The sequence below is a fragment of the Schistosoma haematobium genome, chromosome 5 (genome assembly GCF_000699445.3).
Source record: "Schistosoma haematobium chromosome 5, whole genome shotgun sequence".
Classification (NCBI taxonomy): domain Eukaryota; kingdom Metazoa; phylum Platyhelminthes; class Trematoda; order Strigeidida; family Schistosomatidae; genus Schistosoma; species Schistosoma haematobium.
The window spans coordinates 7,004,728-7,027,188 of record NC_067200.1 but is presented as its reverse complement, the minus strand read 5'-3'; the positions used below and the strand labels follow the sequence as shown (position 1 = coordinate 7,027,188).

Here is a 22,461-nt window from a genome sequence, read left to right as displayed (position 1 = left end):
GGGCTGTGATACTACCCGGGTGCCCAGACCGAAGCAGGTGTTTTTCTTAGGGGGCCACACCCCGAGCATTTGACCCAAAGGTCTGACCCACAAGGCAGTGGAGCATCGTAAGAAGATGCAGTCCCATGGTAGCCGGTGACCAATGATTGGTTCATACGCCATTTGTCCCATCAGGATACTGGGGCCCATGTGCACCATTAGTTTGGGATCCGGTTAAAGCGTTGGACATTCGCTCTTCATCCTCTCATTTTCGTAAACAACACTAAAATTCCTTAATGGTTTGTCCCATAATAATTCACATATCAACAATATACAAAAAAGATAGAAAGATAATATAAAATTCACACAATATGTTTTAACTAGAATAATTTGTAATAAGGATTATATCTAAATTTCTAATTAGAATATTTCAATGAATGAATGTCTTATTATTTCATAATATATACGTCACAAATTTTTTTTGTTGCTTTAAAAGTGTTCTCTTTTCTTTTCTTTTTCTTTTTCTTATCTTTTAACGTTATACACAATTGATACAATTACTGAGGGGTTAATTAAATTTGTCTTTCATAGTTAGTGTATTATTATTATTATAATCCACTCAAGGGTACTAATAAATTTATGACGTACAAGGATAGTAAATGTTTCAACATTTATTACTATACTACATGTAGGCAGTATTTATGTGTGATGATGATAATGATAATGATGACTGAATAACTTAATTCTATAGAAAAATTTACTAAAATTTGTATTATACCTGATTAATCGCTAACTACATTTATATTCATTAGTAATTGACAGTTGACATTGTTATGATTGTTTTAATTTGAACGATTTTAGATTAACAAATCTACATGTTTGAACTTTGTTTCATCCGGTTATTTATTTATTTGAACACATAAATACTGGTACAAAGAGGCATCGAATAAATATGCACCACACAAGTCACTTGATTTGTGTATGGGCTGTGATACTGCCCGGGTGCCCAGGCCAAAGCAAGTGGTTTTCTTAAGGGGCCACACCCCGAGCGTTCGACATAAAGGACTGATCCACAAGACAGTGGGGCAACGTCAGGAGATGAACTATCATGGTAAACGGTGACCAACAATAGGTTCATACGCCGTTTGTTCTCTTAAGATACTGGACCCCTGTGAACCATTAGTTTGGAATCAGGGTTTTCCAACTCCCCTGGATGAATACTTCATATCCACCAACCAGGTTAAAGCACCGGAAATTTCGATTTTCGTCCTCTCAATTTCGTAAACAACGGTAATGCCGCGGGGAGGTGGTGAGTAGGACTTTCCTGTCAGTGGTTGTATGCATATGGCCATGTTAAAATATATATAATTCCTTGTAGTTAGTTACAAATACTTTTAATAATGTGAGCATCTGTTTGTCGAATAGACTTTTCCAACCTATTGGGACGACTCCCAGAAAGCGCAACGAAGTCTGCAGAGGCTATGGAGGAGCCGAAAATATCCGATCCATTCAGATTCCGGCAGAACTTTCTAGAATACCAATGTAGCATTCTATGGTTGGACAGTTGTATAACCTCCTACATAGAAATCGGCTGGATTAAAATAATGTCATAGTTTATAATGAAAACTATAATACCTCTATTTTTCTGTACATTTTCGACACTCAATAACCGCATCTCCTGCTTTCTTCCGTCTTTTGATTTGCGACTGTGGGTTTCTTCGCGTTTGACTTTCATTAGCCATATACGTATTAGTCGTAATCAAGTCGAAGATATAACATAACCCCTGTCTAGTTTATGTTTAATGCAATGGCTATAAATACGAGTTTCCCTTTGAAGATATTTTATTACAGTATAGACGACAGTATAACGTTTTGTCATATTACTTTTCGATTCACCTTTTTCATTTGCTTGAATTTCAATAAATAAAGGTTTCTAATACCAATATGTAGCTTGAATAGTTTTACTACGAATATCGTGTCCAGCTAACAGTTGCAATTGAGCTCTAGTCTTCTCAAGCAGTCTGTACATGGTCAAATAATTGCACTTTCTTATTTTGCATCATTATAAAATATTTCACGTTGATGACTATAAGTCACTAACTATAAATTAGATTGTCTATTTCTTACACACACTAATCCTTCAGAGATAGCATAAGAAATATCGATTAATAGTACTGGACTATCTCTGTGCAGCTTTTTGTCATAAGGTAATGGACATAAATAATTATAAATTGTAAAGCTACTATTTTAATCAGCAAATGTTGTATACCGCTGGAGCAGTGGGTCAGTTTTGTTTAAACTATTCGAATCGCAGCCATCAATTCACAGGCTTGAACCATGCTCCAACTCGATAACTATGTAGTAGCCATAAGCCCAAACATTTATAGAGTGTAACTCGGAGCCAGTTACACGGATTTGTCTATACCTGGTAAATGATTTTAAAAGGAGCTTAGAAATTATTTTCGTCTTCCTTTCGGTCTTAATATTTTAACACACACTGTCCGTTAAACTTTAAGCTGCCGGGTTTAAAAAAATATATTGCTGCTAGTACTAATTCCTTGTATTATATTCATGTCATTGGAATAATTTCACACAATAACTTGCCATTCTATTTACGGTTGATTGTGGAGACCAATTCACTTATTTTAATCAAATATTGATTCATATATTACGTTACCAATTGCTCAATAAACAAACTTATTTTCATTTTCCTCTCATTTCTATTCTCTTTTCTCAGAGTCAATCTGTATTCGATGTAGCTGATAAAGAAATGATTGTGTTGCTTAGACAACTTCGTGAAAGACAAAGAGCTGTAAGTAGTTTCTGTGTGTCGTTTTTTCTACCGAGTTTGGTTCTCAATGTATGAACATTAAAAATAGTGGAATACGTGTACATTCAGGTAAAAATTCTCTAACTGGAATGAAACGCGCGTCATGGATCCTACTACCAGCCACATATTGAATATATCGAAAATTCTAACTGATAACCTATTTAATGCCAGGCCTTGGCAACAGAATCCATTACATGCATCTCTCTTTCGAGACTATTCAGCTAGGTATCTCCTCTACTTGTGTCTCCAGTGTTGTTATTGTTCACATTGATACTTGAAGTCAGTATCTTTCACTTTAAATGCTTAATGTGTTGTCCACTAAGCTACTGAATCCACATAATCTTTTACCTACTTGTTCTCAACCGTTATATAAATATTACTAAAGGTTTGTGATTTCCCATTATTGATATTCTGAACTCATAGCTCTTCTATCCCATATTCAGTAATAAATGTAGGTGAAGTCAGCCATTGTAGCAGTAAGCCTCAACATACTCAAGGGTAAAATCAAGATCCTAAAATACAATACAGCGAGTCCCGACCAAATCACACTTGTTAGGGAAGCTGTGGAGGAGGTTGAGACTCACATACCACCTGGGTGGCATCGATCATAAATAAGGGGGCTCTAATGCAAATATGAGGGCATGGATTGGCAAAGCAAGGGCGGAATTCCTACAATCGTGGTACATGTGAAAGTAAAAACAACCGTTACTCAAACTAACGTCATTATTTTCAGCGAAAACGTCAGGAGAGTTTATTACACGGAGCTGATACCTTCAGAACTACAGTCGTCATCAAAGAGGTACAGGCATGTATAAACAGTTGTTTACTCAAGATACTCAATGTCTGTTAGCCGGATCGCATCAACAACAGCCCACTGCGTCAGGGAACAAACCAACTTTCTGATGAAATGGAAATTACGAAAAGACATTGGAAGTGGATAAGAAATATATTACGAAACTTCATCATGACGCAAGCTCTTACTTGGAATCCTGAAAGGAAACGTAAGAGTGGAAGGCCGAAGAACACACTACGTCCAGAATTGGAAGCAGACATGAAAAGGTTGAGTAGCAATTGAAAAAACTTGAAAGATGTACCCAGGACACGGTCGGATGGAGAATGCTGATGGGTGGCCTATGCTCTTCTACTATGGCTAACAGGCATAAGTTATTAAGATATTAATGACTGCAGTCGATCAGTTCCTATTGTTATTATTATTGTTTATTTTTCTTCTTAAATTATAAGTTAATGTATTTAATATTTATAGGAAAGATTATCCAATGCATCTAAACTACCAGAATCATCGAAAATAACAGAAGCAGTTAAACGAAGGTAAATAAATTATTTTAAATTTATTTATCCTTATTATTCATTAAATTCACAAATAATAGTTTATATTTTTCTTACTTTGATCTTATAGGGTATTTTTATTATCATATACTACTCTTTTTTTCTCTCGATTCTTTTGTTTTACTTTATAAAATGTATAATGAAACTGTGCATATAATTTTAAATATTTCTTAAGATTCTTTGTACGATGACGACAACAACAACAACTGCTACTACTACTTATTTATTTATTTCGACACATAAACATTGGTACAAGGAGGCACCGAATACACATGTGCCACATAAATCATCCGATTCGTGTGAGAACCGGGATATTACCCGTGTGCTCAAACCGAAGGGGGGCAACATACCGAGCCTTCAACCTAAAGGTCTGATCCACAAGGCGATGGAGCAATGTAATTAGACAAACTACACATGATAGCTGGTAACCAATGACATAAAAAAATATTTGACACGACATTACAGAGCATCTTAATAAAATCTGAGAACCATATAGTAAATAGTTAATTTGCAAAATATCAATCCGTTTTCTTAAAAATCACTGTTCCTTTTGCAAATATCAGTCCATTATCTCCGATTTCATTTGTTCATGCATTTTCATACCAAATTCGTTCCGTTTCCGTCCTTACCTTATCGATCTTCTGCTGAAATAAATTCTATGCCTGACCACCGTTATATACTACTTATATGGATATAAATGACCCACACCACATACCTAGTAAATATAAAGAAACAATTAATTCAACAACGATATCCTTTTCAACAACTCATTTTTTCAACGTTATTCATTTGTGTACGTATATATGATAAATTTAATCGAAGTTTAACAAATAAACACTTATTCATTGAGCTATACCACTGTAGTTTATACTACTTATGTCGACAGATATAAGTAGCATGTAACTCCAATTAGAAGCGGAATGCCTGGCATCAGAATGTTGAGAAGATTGAGTTGAAGAGAACAGGAATATAAAGGGAGAGTAATTGTAATAGTAATAGGAATGAAGAATCAATAAAGTTCGTAAGAGACAATTAATGGAGGTTATGCAAGTGAAGTATTTAATATATGGTATTAAACAGTAAATTGATCTTCCAATAATTGAGTATCTGTTGGCTAAACCAAATGTACATATACGATTGTACAGTTTTGAAAATAAAGTCCGTTGTCAATGTTTCTTTCGCTAAGTAAATAGTTTCATAACATTTAGAAATAATGATACATTTTCTCATACTTTATGATGACAATCAACTAAACTAATCAATAATCTATAACTAATGTACGTGTGTATGTGTACTTGTCTGAAATCGGTTTCTGTTTTTCATGTATAGATGATCATTAATCACTAAGTGTTCATACTGAGAGAAAAATCACTTAGGTGTCATCATAATCAGGCAATACATATTGATTTTAATGAAGTATATATATTACAATTAAAGTAATTAGTATGATATGACAAATATTTCTCAAATATTGTGAGTGTTGTTCACTAAATTGATTGTATAAATAATAAACAAAAGTCCTCTGGTTCGATTCTCACATGCGGCATCGTGAATGCTCATTGCTAATGAATCCCATACTTAGAAGAATCGGCCATCCACTTTATCCAGGTCTTCAATGGTTATCTAACATCGATCGACTCATGATTTCATTGGGAACTCAACAATCTCCACAATCCTATCCTAAAAAATAATAAACAATTTTGTTAAGATGTATTGAAAAAAAAAAACTAATTATCAGAATGAGTTTTGTGGAGAGTTTTAGGAAATTTCACAGGTTGAAATCATGAGTCAGTTGAAGCTAGACCACCACTGAAAACCTGGCGCAACTTCGTGGATTGGTTGAAGTTAGACATTAACACCGTTGGATGCCGGCTCAGTGGTCTAATGGTTAGGCGCTCGCGCGCGAAGCCAGTGGGTCCTGGGTTCGAATCCCGCGGGGGCGGGTTCGTGGATGCGCAGTGCTGAGGAGTCCCATACTAGGACGAAACGGCCGTCCAGTGCTTCCAGGTTTTCAATGGTGGTCTAGCTTCAACTGACTCACGATTTCAACCTGTGAAATAACTAATTATACAGCATCAATTGTGTTATTTGATGATGACATATTTATGTGTTGAATCAGGAAAATATTCAATAACTGTGATCAGTTTTTCGAAATCTTGAGTGACTTGACTCAGAATCGATGACTGTGATACAGATTTATTTACTTTTTCTTACTCCTCATGTACTTAATCTCCAATATTCCTTCATATACAACCTTTTATTTAGTCTTTTTTAAACAATAGTTATTTCTAATGTTCATTTATTCTAATTATCATTTCTACTACAGTTATTTTGATTATTTTGGTATTCATCGTGTTCATTTAATCCTGTCTTACTAATTGTTTGAGAAACTGAGTTTATATATATATATATATATATATATATATATATATATATATATATATATATATATATAGCTTGCTCTACTTGGATCATAACTGGCTGATTGGTAACAATTTATATCGATCGTAATTATCACATTATTAATTCAAAACTAAAGAGTAGGGACATGTTGAAAGAGATACATTTTCTCTTGTACTAGTTAATTACTTTAATAATCTAGTGTATCATTTTAAGTTTAATTTTAAAGGAATGATAATTCACCTTTTCATCAGGAAAAAATTATTGTAAATTCTTGAGTGTAACAATTTATCTTAATGATGGTGTGCTTTTTTTTCTTTGCAATTTTTTTCTCTCGTGGAACAAAAGTACATGAACTGACTTTTACTCACATCTTAATTATTTTTTGTTTTAATATTTAAAAAAAAGACACTTTATAGGTATCAATGTCAAGGTTGGATTTGATAGTTTCAAATAAATTGAGCACTACTGGGTAGAGGATTAAGAATAATTATATTTTTTGTTATATCTTAATGAGTAGAAAAATTGTATTTCTAATGTTAATTTTAATCGATTATTTGTTTGCTCTGAAGAAGTAGTTTACATTAAGTTACGAAATTTCGAAAATACCATTGTTTACGCATTGGGATATAACAAAACTATATTTATTATTAGGAAATACTGATATTAACTTGATTTCTTTCTATCTCATCATATATTTGTTTATGCCTAGTAAAATATATCATACATATAATGAATATGCTATCGTGAATAATAAATGAAAATTTTGAACACAAATTCATACACTTACACACAATGGTGGTCGTTATAATGACCTAAATGCCCTGGTATGGCCGAAAGTGGGGAGAGTCAACTCTCCCTCTCGAAATCCTCTCACATGGCCACGCGTATATAGCGTCTGTCACGGAAGTCCTACTCACTGCCTTCTCGTGTCGGGGGTGTTGTTTACAAAATTGAAAGGATGGAAAGCGAATGTACGGTACTTTAACCGGGTTGGTGGACACGGAGAGTCCACCTAGGGGAGTTGGAAAACCCTGATTCCAAACCAATGGTGCACATGGGCTCCAGTATCCTGAGGAAACAAATGGCATATGAACTAACTGTTCGTCACCGGGTATCATCAGACTGCATCTCCTTACGATGCTCCACTACCTTGCGGATCAGACCTTTAGGTCGAAGGCTAGAAGTGTGGCTCCCCCCTAAGTAAACTACGTGCTTCGGTTCGTGCACCCGGGTATTATCACAGCCCTCACACAAATCAAATGAGGTTTGTGTGGCGCATATGTATCTGGTGCCCCCCTTGTACTAGTATTTATGTGTTCAAATCAATAAATAAATCCGTTATTCAGAAGAATAATCATTACTTCACAGCTGAGCCATCCAACTCCGAGACCACAATCTTCACAGCCAACATCATCTTACGACCTTAACACTAATAAGTGATAATAGAGTTTAATACATACCTTACTTTACTATCATTGTTGTAGCCCAAACAATCTCTCTCTCTCTCTCTCTCTTATTTTTCCTATCTTTCATTCTTCTTTCTTTCCACACACACATTCTCTCTCTCTCTCTCTCTCTCTATATATATATATATATATATATATATATATATATATATATATATATATATATATAGATAGATAGATAGATAGATAGATAGATAGATAGATAGATAGATAGATAGATAGATAGATAGATAGATAGATAGATAGATAGATAGATAGATAGATAGATAGATAGATAGATAGATAGATAGATAGATAGATAGATAGATAGATAGATAGATAGATAGATAGATAGATAGATAGATAGATAGATAGATAGATAGATAGATAGATAGATAGATAGATAGATAGATAGATAGATAGATAGATAGATAGATAGATAGATAGATAGATAGATAGATAGATAGATAGATAGATAGATAGATAGATAGATAGATAGATAGATAGATAGATAGATAGATAGATAGATAGATAGATAGATAGATAGATAGATAGATAGATAGATAGATAGATAGATAGATAGATAGATAGATAGATAGATAGATAGATAGATAGATAGATAGATAGATAGATAGATAGATAGATAGATAGATAGATAGATAGATAGATAGATAGATAGATAGATAGATAGATAGATAGATAGATAGATAGATAGATAGATAGATAGATAGATAGATAGATAGATAGATAGATAGATAGATAGATAGATAGATAGATAGATAGATAGATAGATAGATAGATAGATAGATAGATAGATAGATAGATAGATAGATAGATAGATAGATAGATAGATAGATAGATAGATAGATAGATAGATAGATAGATAGATAGATAGATAGATAGATAGATAGATAGATAGATAGATAGATAGATAGATAGATAGATAGATAGATAGATAGATAGATAGATAGATAGATAGATAGATAGATAGATAGATAGATAGATAGATAGATAGATAGATAGATAGATAGATAGATAGATAGATAGATAGATAGATAGATAGATAGATAGATAGATAGATAGATAGATAGATAGATAGATAGATAGATAGATAGATAGATAGATAGATAGATAGATAGATAGATAGATAGATAGATAGATAGATAGATAGATAGATAGATAGATAGATAGATAGATAGATAGATAGATAGATAGATAGATAGATAGATAGATAGATAGATAGATAGAAGGCAACAACGTACCTTTTACCCATCTGATGATTTTTGTTCACTTTTCCACTGTCTACTAATATTAAACTTGTCTCAAGCAAATTGTCTATTTGTTTGTATTGAGTAAAAGATAACTTCGCAATTTTACAATAATGATAATAATAGTAGCATCAATACATTGTGATTATTATTGTTATCATTAATCTTATTATTTGCCTAAACTTTATAACTTATATATCTAGTTTTAATTAAAAATTTGTTTACTATGTGTTATATTTTGTAATTTTCTAGTTAGTGATTATTTTGCATTCCCGATTTAAATATTTGTGAACAGTCGATATGTATTTCAAATTAACCTATATACGGTAAGAAAGTCAACTATAATAACAACGTGTATATAAATAACTACGCGGATTAACACTGGTCATTCTCTAGTATTCTTATATACATGTCGAAGTACATTTGTCAAGTGAAGAAATACCTGACAAATTTTAACTTATCGGTACATAAAAAAACGGCGATCATCACTAGTGGGATATTGATATCTTCCCCTTTACTCTTTGTCATGATTTATAACCGTTTTTTTTATAAAATCTTTTTAAGCTATTATATACTGTATAGTGAATGGAGTTTAACAAAACATTCATAAGGTATCTCACAAGCATTACCTATATATACATATATTCATTTCATATATGTTCTAATATCAAATTAGTTGATCGATAATAAATGTTTCATCCTACAATTCTTACTTTTCTATATGAAGAAAATTAAGGGTCACTAAACTATGTTGTAACATCTGCCCATAGAATTATTGAATATTAGACTGAATTATATTAAACGGTTTGTATTACCTCGTTTGGGGTCCACGCGATAACCATGATAAATGGTTGGAAACTTTTGTGGTATCACAGCTTAAAATCTTTCATAATAGCGTAGATACATCCAGTCTATAGCCTCCTCTATATCTTGAGCACAAATATTACTTTATACATACCCTTCCATTCCATCTTTTTGAACTGTATTCACATTATTCATTATTTTGCATTTTCGTTGCCATTATTTCAATCAATTTACTATTCATTTTGTTCAATTGTTCTCATCTTACTAATATTTTATGACAATTTAGCCCAACTCACATGTTCGACAGACTGTAATTTGATCATCTCTGACTAAGTTAACTTCACTTGATATTTTGTTTAATTTGCTTGATTAACATCATTCTACTGCTGCTAATCTCCTACACGATTGTTGTTTGCTTACTCACCTTTCTCAATCACGGTTAATATTATTTTTGTTCTTTAATAAATTTTTATTTAGTCATCCGGTTGAATTAGAGACTGAGGAAAATTTTAACACAGATAATGATGAAGACGATGATGATAATTCTCTTATTGAAATTGATCAATCTAATTGTGTAAATAAAAAGCCAACTATTGAACAAGATATTTACTCATCGTTAAATGATACTCCATCATTTTTGACAAATGGAAAATTAATCAAGAAAACTGTTAGCAATGAAGATATGGTATTGAATACTACTACTAACACTACCGCTTCTCCATCTACGTTATTATCTGTACAAGGACAAACGGAGATATTGCAATCCGCCACTATTACTACTAATTTTAATCAATCAACTGATCAACAATCATTTATAACATCCTCTGTCCACGAGGAACGAACTTTACCGTCATCAGGTAGTTGACACATTACTTTATCTTTCGTATTTGATAGTTAGTTGTTTATAGAAGAGGAGAGTAACAACGATTGGAAATATTTACAAAATATATTCTATTTATTATTAGTGTTAAGTAATCATAAGGACGTGTAGAAGTGTAGAATTACTGATTACTTTGTAATATTTAATTTTGTACTTGACCAGTTTTGCCGTTATCCCACAAGATATCCCATCTCGTAGTTAAATATAGTGTGTATAAATGATAAATGGTTGAAGGACACACATATATGTAATATACAGTTAGTTGGCTGTAGTCGTTCTATCTTCTCCGAAAAATCGATTCGTTTAGGGTTTCACCCTAACTAATTCGGTTAAGTCACTTATAATCATTGATCGATAATCAGTGGTAAAACGGGGTTTAGAATCTACAGTTATATACTGTTAGACAAAAATAATGATATTGTGTTTAGAGATATAGTTTAGCTAGAAAGTAAATATTTCAGGCCTCTACCCCTGTCAACTTATTCAAACCACGAACCGATCTCAGTCAGTCAACTATTGAAAACTTCGAAGCACCGGATGGCCATCTTGTTCTAGTATGTAACTCCTTAACATTGTGCACTCACGATCTGTAACCGGCGGTCCAACCCAATATCTTCGGTTTCACGTGCGAAAGCTTAAACTCTAAATTACAGTTTGAATCCAATTGTATGCTGCGCCACTGCTAAGGAGTCCCGTACTAGGACGAAACGGTCGTCCAATGCTTTCAGGTCTCCTGTGGTTATTTAACTGAGATCTGTTCATGATTTCAGTAAGATTCAACAATACCCACAACAGATATCTCCAATCGTAACAATTATATTATAAATCTTGGGAACTTCGCATTTCTCAGAATAACTTACTTCAACTAGTCAGTGATTTCATCGACTGATGTCATGGTTTAGTTTAACCCATGGCTAGCATTTTCTCTCGGTCTCTTAATGCACTAGCCATCTTTACATTTCATAACAGTAGTTGGTGATTGAGCATTTGTAAAACTTTGTCCTCTCCACCTGATTAGTAAATAACAGTTTTTATCTTTTTGGCGAGACTATAATTTATGGACGAACCACTAAGATTTAAGATAGCAGGTCTTGAATTTTGGCGCGATCTTTCGCTCATTTAGCTAAATAGCATTTAACATTACAGCTGATGTCATTTCGTGATGAAAATATCAAATCTAATTCCTAATCCTAACGTCCAACTGTAAATCCTAATTCTTCATACTAATTTACTATGCTCATTTAACCCTAGTATGTGAATGGGAATTTCCAAGGTCGTTTTAGCATTGCTCAAAGTTCATCCATGACTTTTTTCAGTCCATTTATCATCTTTACGCAACAGCTTACCCTAACCTCGGCATAAATAGACAGTTTTACTATATATATATAAGGACTGTTTCTAAAACTTCTATTCTCAAACATCGCGGGCTTGCACATTGTCTGAACTTTAAGATAAAGTAATACAAATGCGAACTATTATACTCCAACGTTTATGAAGAAGGGGTTCGGACCTAAAAGTAACTGTCTGGCACTTCATATCTTTCAAGCGTTCTCTAAGTAACACCATTTCTTGATGAAAAATCAATTTTAAATCATAGCAAATGATTTCACAGAATCATCTAACCTAATTCATATTCATATTTATCAGGAATTTGAGAAAATTAATTATTGCTGAACTTGCCATTTGAAATATTACATATATTTACCTGTTACTGTTTTTTTGAAAAAAAACTTTGGATCCCGATTAGACAGTGGAGATTTTCTATCGATCGATACTAATAAACCATTGGAAAAACCTGGGAAATCATTATCACCAGAGAAATCTCCTGTCGTGGTTGCTTCGACAACATCTATATCATCGGATGTGAATAATGACTATCCATCTTTTACCAGTGGTAATAATAATCGAATGGAAAAAGAAGTGTCAGATAATATTATGAAGACGACTATCCCTGTTTCTTCATACTCATCATCATCAGCAACATCCGTACAGCCAGGTAGTACACTTCGTCATTCATCACGATCTCCTCCTTTAACTATAGCTACTAATAGTGTATCCCGTCCTATTTCATCATCTACATCACATTTAGTTCCCAAATTGGTAGAATCAGAGAATACAACAGATAAAATATGTGAGAGTGATGATTTACGCGAAAGTACAACGAATAAACATAAAACCGGTATTGTAAGTATTATATCAACTCCACAAAATAAACATCCTGCTGATGAGAAATCACAAACTAGTGTACATAATATTACTACTAATAAAGAATTATCAACCTCCTCAACTGTGACAACAACAATGGCTGCTACATCTACTATTCCATCAGGAACAGGACGATCAATTACGAAAATAATCGCTGTCAAACCTAGGGTAAGAGCTAATATGAATAGAAAGTTATCTATTATGTTTTAGTATGATTTGTTAGATTATCTCTTTATCCGTGCTTCCAGTGATTTTCTATACAAATAAGAATCATTATAGTGTGTGGAATAATCAATTTACTAACGTAACAGGATTTTTCTAGACAGTCGACGTTTAGTTAGTAAACTTAAATCTGTTTATTCGATTATGGAGAACTGTTTGATTGATTAATTCACTTATCTATTAAATGTAGACTCATGTGTTAGGTTTTGAACCCCTCCACATGAGAGGGATAATAACGTTACCTAGTTACCTTCACCAGTGTAATTGAAGAGGGGTTCGAACCTGTTGACTACTTCCAACCACCTCACGTCTAAAAATAGTCGATGGTATATATATATCCAAACAATGCCTCAATATGTCTTTGATAATTTTGTTCACCTGTAATTTATTCCTCTTTAAATTGTCTATATTTATTTCAGCGAAGTGATCCACAAAAAATGAATGTTGATGAAAAGGAAAGTGTTGTATCCGTGAATAATACACAAAGTAAATTATCCAGTCCTGTTCCTGAGCTTACAACTAATCGACGGTAAGTTAACATATTTAATGTTTCTTTTTGCAACGAAGAAATTGATCAAAGATTGTTATTAAGTTTCATTGCATGTTTCAGGTTACCTTCGTAATCTTCATATCATTTTATCTTCGGATTTTACGATACGTAGTAATTCTGAATAATCATTGCCAGGTATTTCAATAAGAAAAAGAAACGACTAAATCACATATGCTTTCTTCCCAACGTAAACAGTTTTTAAATAAATGAGTAGTGTCTATATATATATGTATAGGATTGTATAGCTTCATAATAAATTTGTTGAAAAAATATCGCGTCGCCGAAATCCGTTTTCTTTAAAATGCCTAAATGAATATTACAAGTCTATCTCGTTTTACCTAATAGGATCTATTGCGACAACTTTTGATGTTAAGTATTTGGAGGCAGTTAACTGGGAATACTTAAACCTAAGTCAAACATGGTCTCATATTAACTACCTTCATCTACCTAGCTTCTCAACGTAGTCCCTATTTAGTTTCGATCAACGCTGTAGGAGAATGCATACTATAGTTTTATGTGAACTACACTGAAATACAGTAATGGACATATCAGGCTGTTAGAAAACATTAAGAAGATTGGCTTATTTTTGAGTTCATATACTGGGATGAAATAGTTGTCCTGTGGTTTTAAGATTACGTTCATTCTCATTCTCGAAGAGCTCTTATACGACGGTGTTTTGATAATCCTTGCCAGGGAGTTTCTTCGCATTGCCTTAAAGCGACGAAGCTGTTGTTTGCAAAATTGAAAGGATGAAAAGTACTTAAACTGGATTGTTGGCTACGTGGACCAGCCTTAAATAGTTCGAGAACTCAAAATTCCAAACTTATGGCTTCTAGGATACTGAGTGAATTATTGCTATATGAACTCGTTTTCGTCCCTTGCCACCACAGTAAGGTGACTCTTGACGTTGCTTTGCCGCCTTGATGATTAGAGCTCTATTGCAATAACCTGTGCAGTGGCTTTCTAAGAAAAGCAAGTTCTTCGGTTTATGTGTTCAGGTTAGTTTCCTAGCTCACACACAAATATTTTTGTTAGCTGAATACTATGTTTAAAGCCTAATTATACCAAGTTTCATATGAGATCAACGAATCCATAAAAATTCTTTTTCACAACGCTTCTGAGATATAATAAACCTTTTTTCTTCGTATTTTTGTATAATGTTTGTAGAAAATCAATAATCTATCGCTTATTTTGCTGTGAATCAGTAATTTGCAACTTGTATGTTAATTTACATTTTCTGAATTGTTTTTGTCGTTAGAATATCTGTTGTAATGGCGCCAACAAAGTCCGGTGAAACAGAGACACAACGTAGTGTTAAAGCTCGTTATGTCCGATCTACTCGACGATCCACTCAAGGTGTTTCATCAGAAGATGTAGAACAGGCTAAAAAGTTAGCTGATAAAAATATCAACGGTGGTACTGTTGCTTCGGATAATTCCCAACCAATGAATTCTATTCCCACTGTTGATACATCGTCGTCATCAGATAGAACAACATCAACTGATACATCGGGAGTTCCAAATAATAAATCTATAAAGTTAAGTCATACTTCTTCAGCTTGTAATAGAATATATTCAGAAAATCCTACAAATCTTTTTCGTCGACTCACCGATACTGAATTATTGAGATCTCGACCTAATTCTGAAACTGTAGCAGGTAGTGGCGATACGTTTACTGGCAGATCATCTGCACGTACTGATTATTCAACTAATGAACGAGAAACTAATGATACTCGATCTTCAAATCATCCTTCTGTAAGTTTTCGTGTTAATGAAAAATGTTTCATACCTTTGCTTTATTGTTAACCGAACTGTGTGTATCAAGTTACTGTACTATGTGATCAACTATTCTAAGTTAACTCTTACCACGGTGTACTACTCGTTTGTTTGTTTATTTTTCAGTAGTGGTTGAATACACTCAGGAAATATTCAATCAATGTTTTGTGATAATCAAACAATATTAAATGAATTCTCTCTTATATCTATAATATTTTAATTTAAAAATATTCACCGCCTAAGATTTTTTATCATAATCAATTAACCTGTGACTCCTAGCTTGTGATGTACACAACTAAGTCATTTAGAAATTAAAAAGTGTGGTTTTCTGTTAATTTTCAACACTATGCTTCCTCCATTGAATGTCTAAATAAATAATCTTTTACAAAATCCATACAGTCAGTCATAAATAATGTAGAACTTAGCAGATATGTATATCATTTTAAGTTCTTACACCAAATCAAAATAGCGAAGTAGTTATCAAGATAATTACCAGAGTTTTGAAAGTATCATTAATAGTAGTGAAGATTAGATACAAACGATATCATTTGAGAAGAAATAATGAATTCGTGGAGTAAAGTGTTTAAACTTTTTTAAATGAAGTTGATACTGTTGTGCCATTCTGACCGATCCTGAACCATGCCATACAGCATCTTCAAATATTGGTGATGATAACTACACGGATTTCAGCCATGTTGTCTGGACTTACCTATATGGCTTATTTCAACAATCAATGACTTGATATAGAGTGACACTGCGTTTCAAGTTTACCCAAATGTCCTGGTACGGTCGAAATTGGGGAGAGTCAGCTCTACCTCTCGAAATGCTCTCATATGGCCACATGCCTAAAACCACTGACAGGGAAGTCCTACTCACTGCTTCCTCGCGGCATTACCGTTGTTTACGAAATTGAGAGGACGAAAAATGAATGTCCGGTACTTTAACCTGGTTGGTGGATTTGGAGGATCCACCTAGGGGAGTTGGGAAACCCTGATTCCAAACCATTGTTGTACGTGGGCTCCAGGATCCTAAGGAAACAAATGGTGTATGAACTACCTGCTTCAGTTTGGGCACCCGTGCATTATCGCAGCTCTCACACGAATTGAATGACTTTTGTGGCGCATATCCATTTGGTGCCCCCTTGTACCAATGTTTATATGTGTAAATAAATAAATAAAAGTAGCTGAAATAAGAAGTAACTATACGATTTCTCAATGATGATACATAGTAACTAGGTCGTTAACGTTTTAGTAATATTTGGTGCCTCCTTGTACTAACGCTTATTTGTTTAAATAAATAAAAAATAAGCTTTCTTCCAACACTTCCCTATTTTAGCGAAAGTAGCCAGTAAAAGTAGGCGGTTGTTGAACATGCGTAATATGTATTATTTTACCACTTCAGTCAATGATAATTTACTACATTATCAACTAATTTGCCATCTTTTTATTGTACTCTACATCTGATCAGTACAATGGTGACCGATAGAAATATGTTTCATTTATTAATATCCGTAATATGAATATACTTACAACTAGTGTTTGTTAGGATTAAGTGGTCACTTTAATCCATCTACTGTGCTTAGTCAGTCAGTCAAACGCAGTGTAGAACCTAGCCCACGTGTACATCAATTCAAGTTGGCATGCCAAATTAATTCAGTGAGATGAAATTATCAGCACAAACATCATAGTAGTAGTAGTTTATGAAAAATCTAGCGGCTGTGGATCGCTTTGTTAAACTCACAAAAAATTTCATCAAAATAGATTTTAGTCTTCAATGACCCTAATTAAATAAATGCTTTATTATTATATTTGTAAAGTTCATCGGTTGTCAGTTACAGTTTAGCCTTTTTTTCAAATCCAGTTAGTTTAACAAACGACAGACACTTATTTTGAGTTAAATTTAAGTAAAAATGATTAGAATCCATTTGGATTGAAAAATTTTTCTCGTAAATCATTAGTTGAAATATATTTCTCCTAATAAACATTATCAAATTGATAACGATATTTCATTTTTATCTGTGTATATTCTTTATCATCACTCTCATAGTTGGTAACATAAAAACTGAACCCGAAATTTAAAAGTGACCAAATGTAAATAAAATCAGTCAAGTGTAGCGATAAATAGAACGTTCTGTTCAATAAGGCTGCCACTAATGTTCACTGATAGGAACTTGTTTTCTGTATCCGTAAAGAATAAGCTTCCTCGTTTGGTCTCCTTTATGTGCATCTGCCAGTTCATCTGGTGTATATATATCCTGAATTTAATAAAAATTTTTATCTATCTCTTCTGCATATCCATATCATTCATTTTTAATTCTCCACCATTTCTCATGATTTCTTTTTTTGGTATACTGTTACTACTTTGAATAAAATACCACCTTTTTCAGTGTTCTTATCTCTTATAATCTATCACTTTTCTTCGACCACCTTCTAAAATTCATAGGATTAACGAACGTGACCTTCAAGAAAATGTATCCAAAGAGAAATGTGTAAGGAAGATGTTTAACTGATAATCAGTAATCATTAGTGAGTACGGCAAGCAACAAGCTTTGATAGGAAATTCACATAGGTTCAGTGAGAAGCTATGACCGTTGATGTTCTACCCGTGTCAAGTGTGAGGTAGTTACTCACCGAAGACCATGAAAGTTGGTCGCGCAATATCGTAAACTGATCGAAGTTAGATATTAACATAATCGGATGCAAGCTCATTGGTTTAGAGGTTAAGTGTACACATGCAAACCCGAATGCTCTGGGTTCGAAGCTCTTTGATCAGAGGTCGTTGATGTTCACTGCTGTAGAGTTTCATACCAAGACAAAACGACTGTCCAGTGCTTCCAGATTTTTAATGTTGGTCTGACTTCCGTTCAAAAAATTCTACGGAATACACCAATCTCTACAACCGTATACATACAAAATATTATTTTTCATAGACACTATTAACATTTTCTATCCATACCAGTGTTCCTATTTTCACTTTATAACCTTGATTGTGTTAGGTTGCGGTATACATTTATGATACTACAATACTCTTGAACTACCTGTATTATTTCCCAATACATAATATATATATGCTTTTATGTGACCTTCTGCTTCTGTACTATCATGCAAAATTATTTTATTGATCAGCATATAGTTGCATCCCTTCAATTCACAATTATTTTGATTATCCTGGCATAAGCATCAGGATAGAGATATGGACACAGATTGCATTTTGTGTTGTGTGTAGTATATATATATATAGGATAGAAATGAACTTTGTTGTATTTTGTGAATGTTTTTTTTTCACGAAAACAATACAATATAGGTATCTTCGATTGCCTGTGTATTTTGTAAATCATACCATACTATGCAGTATTAATAATAATAGTGTAAGGTATGTCTGGTCAATATAATAAAGTGTGTACATGTACGCATTCTGTATATAGACTAGTGATATGCTTTATTAAGAAAAAATAACACTTGTAATGATCGAAATGTGTAGTTCATGCGTAATATTTGTGTATGATGGTTACAAAAGTTTCATATTAAATTATATAACTGGATGTTTCTTTGCGATACCACGTGATAAGAGTTTTAGAAATCTTAGATATCAAAACACAATATAATTATTCAATGGAATTCAATGATATTTCTTTTCTTCAAAGCATCACAGACCAAATTGTGAATAGGAAATAATCTCCTTTCTTAAAGAAAGATTTTTGGGGTTATTTTAATATTTAATTGTTACTTTGTGTTCGTTAAATTTTTTTTGTTTTTTTTCGCTATTATCCACCGTGAAAATTGGTCGTAGTACATGCACATCCATTGAAGCAATTGACAATGAGATGAATTGATGGTATCTAATCAAACAAATATACTGCTTACAACAGAATAAATCATCTATTCTGTTTGTTAATAATAGTCATGTCTCATCATAATGTAAACGATATTTTACATACATCTTAGTAGGATACAAAAAAATCTTCAGTATCGATGTTGGATAACAATTATGGAGTACTGATTATAAGATAATGAATTGGCTTCCATGGTACTGAGTGAACGTTCATCCGTTGATGTGAGGCCACGGGAAGCAGAATCAGGGTTTCCAGATACACGAAGCGTAAATCGAGTCGGTTCTTTATTTTGGCATGGTGAGGTCAAATGAATGACGCTACTTGGATCCTGTATGCGCGTTTCGGAGACGCAGCACACATCGTTGGCGCGAGATTCTAAAGTTTTAGCTAAGGAAGCCTGCTGTCCTATTTGGCAAAGTGTTCGTACGTTAAAAGCTCCTACGTGTAGTTTAGAGCGTGGTTTCAGGAGACCAGGAATGGCGTTCCACGTACTCGAATCGTTTGCCCTAGCGGTGCGAGGTGATAAAGAGACGTGGGGAGGGTTAGTCGGGGAGATAAGAGAGGTATTAGGAGGTGTAGGAAGGATTTGAATGTGACCACCTTGGTCTCTTGTGCTGATACGGGTATGAGGGCTGATATCACTTCCCGGCTGCCCACACCGTGGAAGGGGACTGAGATTAGTGAACTTTTGATGTCATACAAGTTTAAACATTGCCTAATATAATTATCAATTATTATGCTGAGCCGTGTCATATGGTAGATGCTTCTCAGTGCTTATGATTGATCTTCATATGTTGAAGATTTTGTCACGGCTTTGTAGATGTTTTACAATTGTAATTTTTGTTTCAATGATGTGCCTCAATGTTAGTCCATCATTAACTAACTATATTTCCTGTGTTCAATATATATATTCTTTTACTAATATTAATGCAACTATTTTGAATTCTGTAGATTTTCTGCATATAATTTATTGCTTTTTATTGTGTTGATTTAAAATCTTAATAACAAGAACCAATTACACTTGAATTATGTTGATTAATCAGATCTACAGTGTTTTGTTTTTTAACTGAGAGTATAGGATAAGGTAATGTATTTTCAAGTGAGAATAGATAAAGATTATAGGTTGTATTCTTTAAATGGTCGTTGCTATTCACTTCAGCCGCAAACTAGGATGCAACAATTGTCCAATCACTCTCTCCTTTAATATACCAACTGATACATTTTCATACTACATCATCACAATAATATAATAATAGTATAATATCAGTAATAGTGGAAAACATGGGATATAAAAAGTATTATGGTGTATGCTACTTGTGTCTGTCGACATAACTTGTATTTAACACCAATCGTAAGTGGAAAGCCTCCTAGCAGAAAGCTAAGAAGATCAAGTTGAACAAAACAGAAAGAGAAATAGAAAGGAATTATGAATTGGAAGAATCATACAGAGTGTAAAGGACAATTAATGAAAGATTTGCAAATCAATTATTTAATGTATGATTCTCTTATTTTATGATGACATTTTGTAATATTGTATTCAACAATAAATTGATCATCCCCAACAAATCTTCATTCATTACAGTATAGTTTGTGCAGAACATGTAAATTCGCGGAATCAAAAGTATAAAGTAGTAATTTTTAAACCTGAGGCATGAAGAAAAACAAGGACAAATTTGTTTTAACGGAATTTATTCTAAACTATATCATTCATAATCTCTTACTATTGATTATGATAATTATCTGATTTTTCAACCATTGGTAGTTTACACATACCATTTCATGTAATAATGTCTTAATTCCAATCCCAATTCCACCCATTAGCACTTTTCCAACTTATTCCTTATCCGGGGGAATATCACTTATCGAAATAGTTGTCTAGTATTCTTTCTCTCTTTCATTTTCATTGATTATATATTTAAGGTTAATCTCTGATTAAAAAAAACTGATCTCTAAGTGTACAAAAACTTTTTTTTTGGTTTCATCGTAAATAATTTTTGATATCTAATGAGCAGAAAAGTGTAACTTTTTAATAATGCAAGACAATTTGGTTTTTCAATATTTTTTTTTCTACTGATAAGACAATATCTGTCAGTTATGATTACATTATCATACCGAAATTCCTTATCAATGATTTTCTATCCAAATAAATTCATATTTCTTTCATTTGTTTCTTTTTGTTGCTGTTGTTGTCGTTGAAGGCTTCAACTGGTCGTCATGTTAACTTCTCAGGTGAAACAAACATGAATTCTTCTACATATGATGGTAATGCACGACGGTCAGCTTATATTTCACAAGTACGATCTGTAGAGCATAGTAAGTTTATCATATTTCTGAAAATAATGTGGTAACTTGGAATAAAAGAGGAATATTTAAATTTATAATGTGTTGTATACATTTTCAAAGTGTAAAGCGCATGTAACCTATGGCTAAACCGAACTATAATATCTTTTCTTAAAGTTGATTGCTGGTTTATAGTTGAATCTAAGACATGCGTTTTGTCTTATTTGGGGTTCGTCGGCTATATATATGCATATGTTGTTAGTATTCACACTGAGACTAACGTAATCCCTTTTTCGCTGGAAACGCTGAACGCGTTATCCATTGGGCTACTGAATTTGGTGAGAATGTCATCATTGAGGTATAGCTATATCCATCTAGTGAGTTCTAAATCGGTTGAAACTGGTGTCCTGTATTCTACTACCAGTCACTATCAATTTTTAATAAAAGCTTATAAATAATTGGCAGTGCCAAATTAATCTGCTTACGATACGAATTTACCAATATAGTTTAATTGCTTACAGTCCTTAAAATCAACGACAAGAAACTACAAATGTTTACCAATAGAACTGTGTAGGTTATTTATAATTGTAGTTTATAGTCTAAATCACGAACTGCTCTCAGTTAAATCTTCATTGCAAACC

General features: G+C 33.1%; 1 protein-coding gene across 2 annotated transcripts in view; it reads left to right on the top strand.

The window, feature by feature from the left end:
* Positions 1 to 22,461, top strand: part of MEL-11_1 (Protein phosphatase 1, regulatory subunit) — a 70,939-nt gene that overhangs the window by 16,397 nt on the left and 32,081 nt on the right. The window contains exons 5-11 of one of the 2 annotated variants that reach the window (XM_051217397.1): positions 2,717 to 2,791; positions 4,074 to 4,138; positions 10,554 to 10,933; positions 12,704 to 13,329; positions 13,803 to 13,912; positions 15,192 to 15,687; positions 21,739 to 21,853. In XM_051217397.1, coding sequence (XP_051064792.1) covers positions 2,717 to 2,791; positions 4,074 to 4,138; positions 10,554 to 10,933; positions 12,704 to 13,329; positions 13,803 to 13,912; positions 15,192 to 15,687; positions 21,739 to 21,853 — 1,867 coding nt within the window. Of the gene's footprint in view, positions 1 to 533; positions 4,139 to 10,553; positions 10,934 to 12,703; positions 13,330 to 13,802; positions 13,913 to 15,191; positions 15,688 to 21,738; positions 21,854 to 22,461 lie in introns of those variants that run through there. The other variant, XM_051217398.1, reaches the window with a different exon arrangement.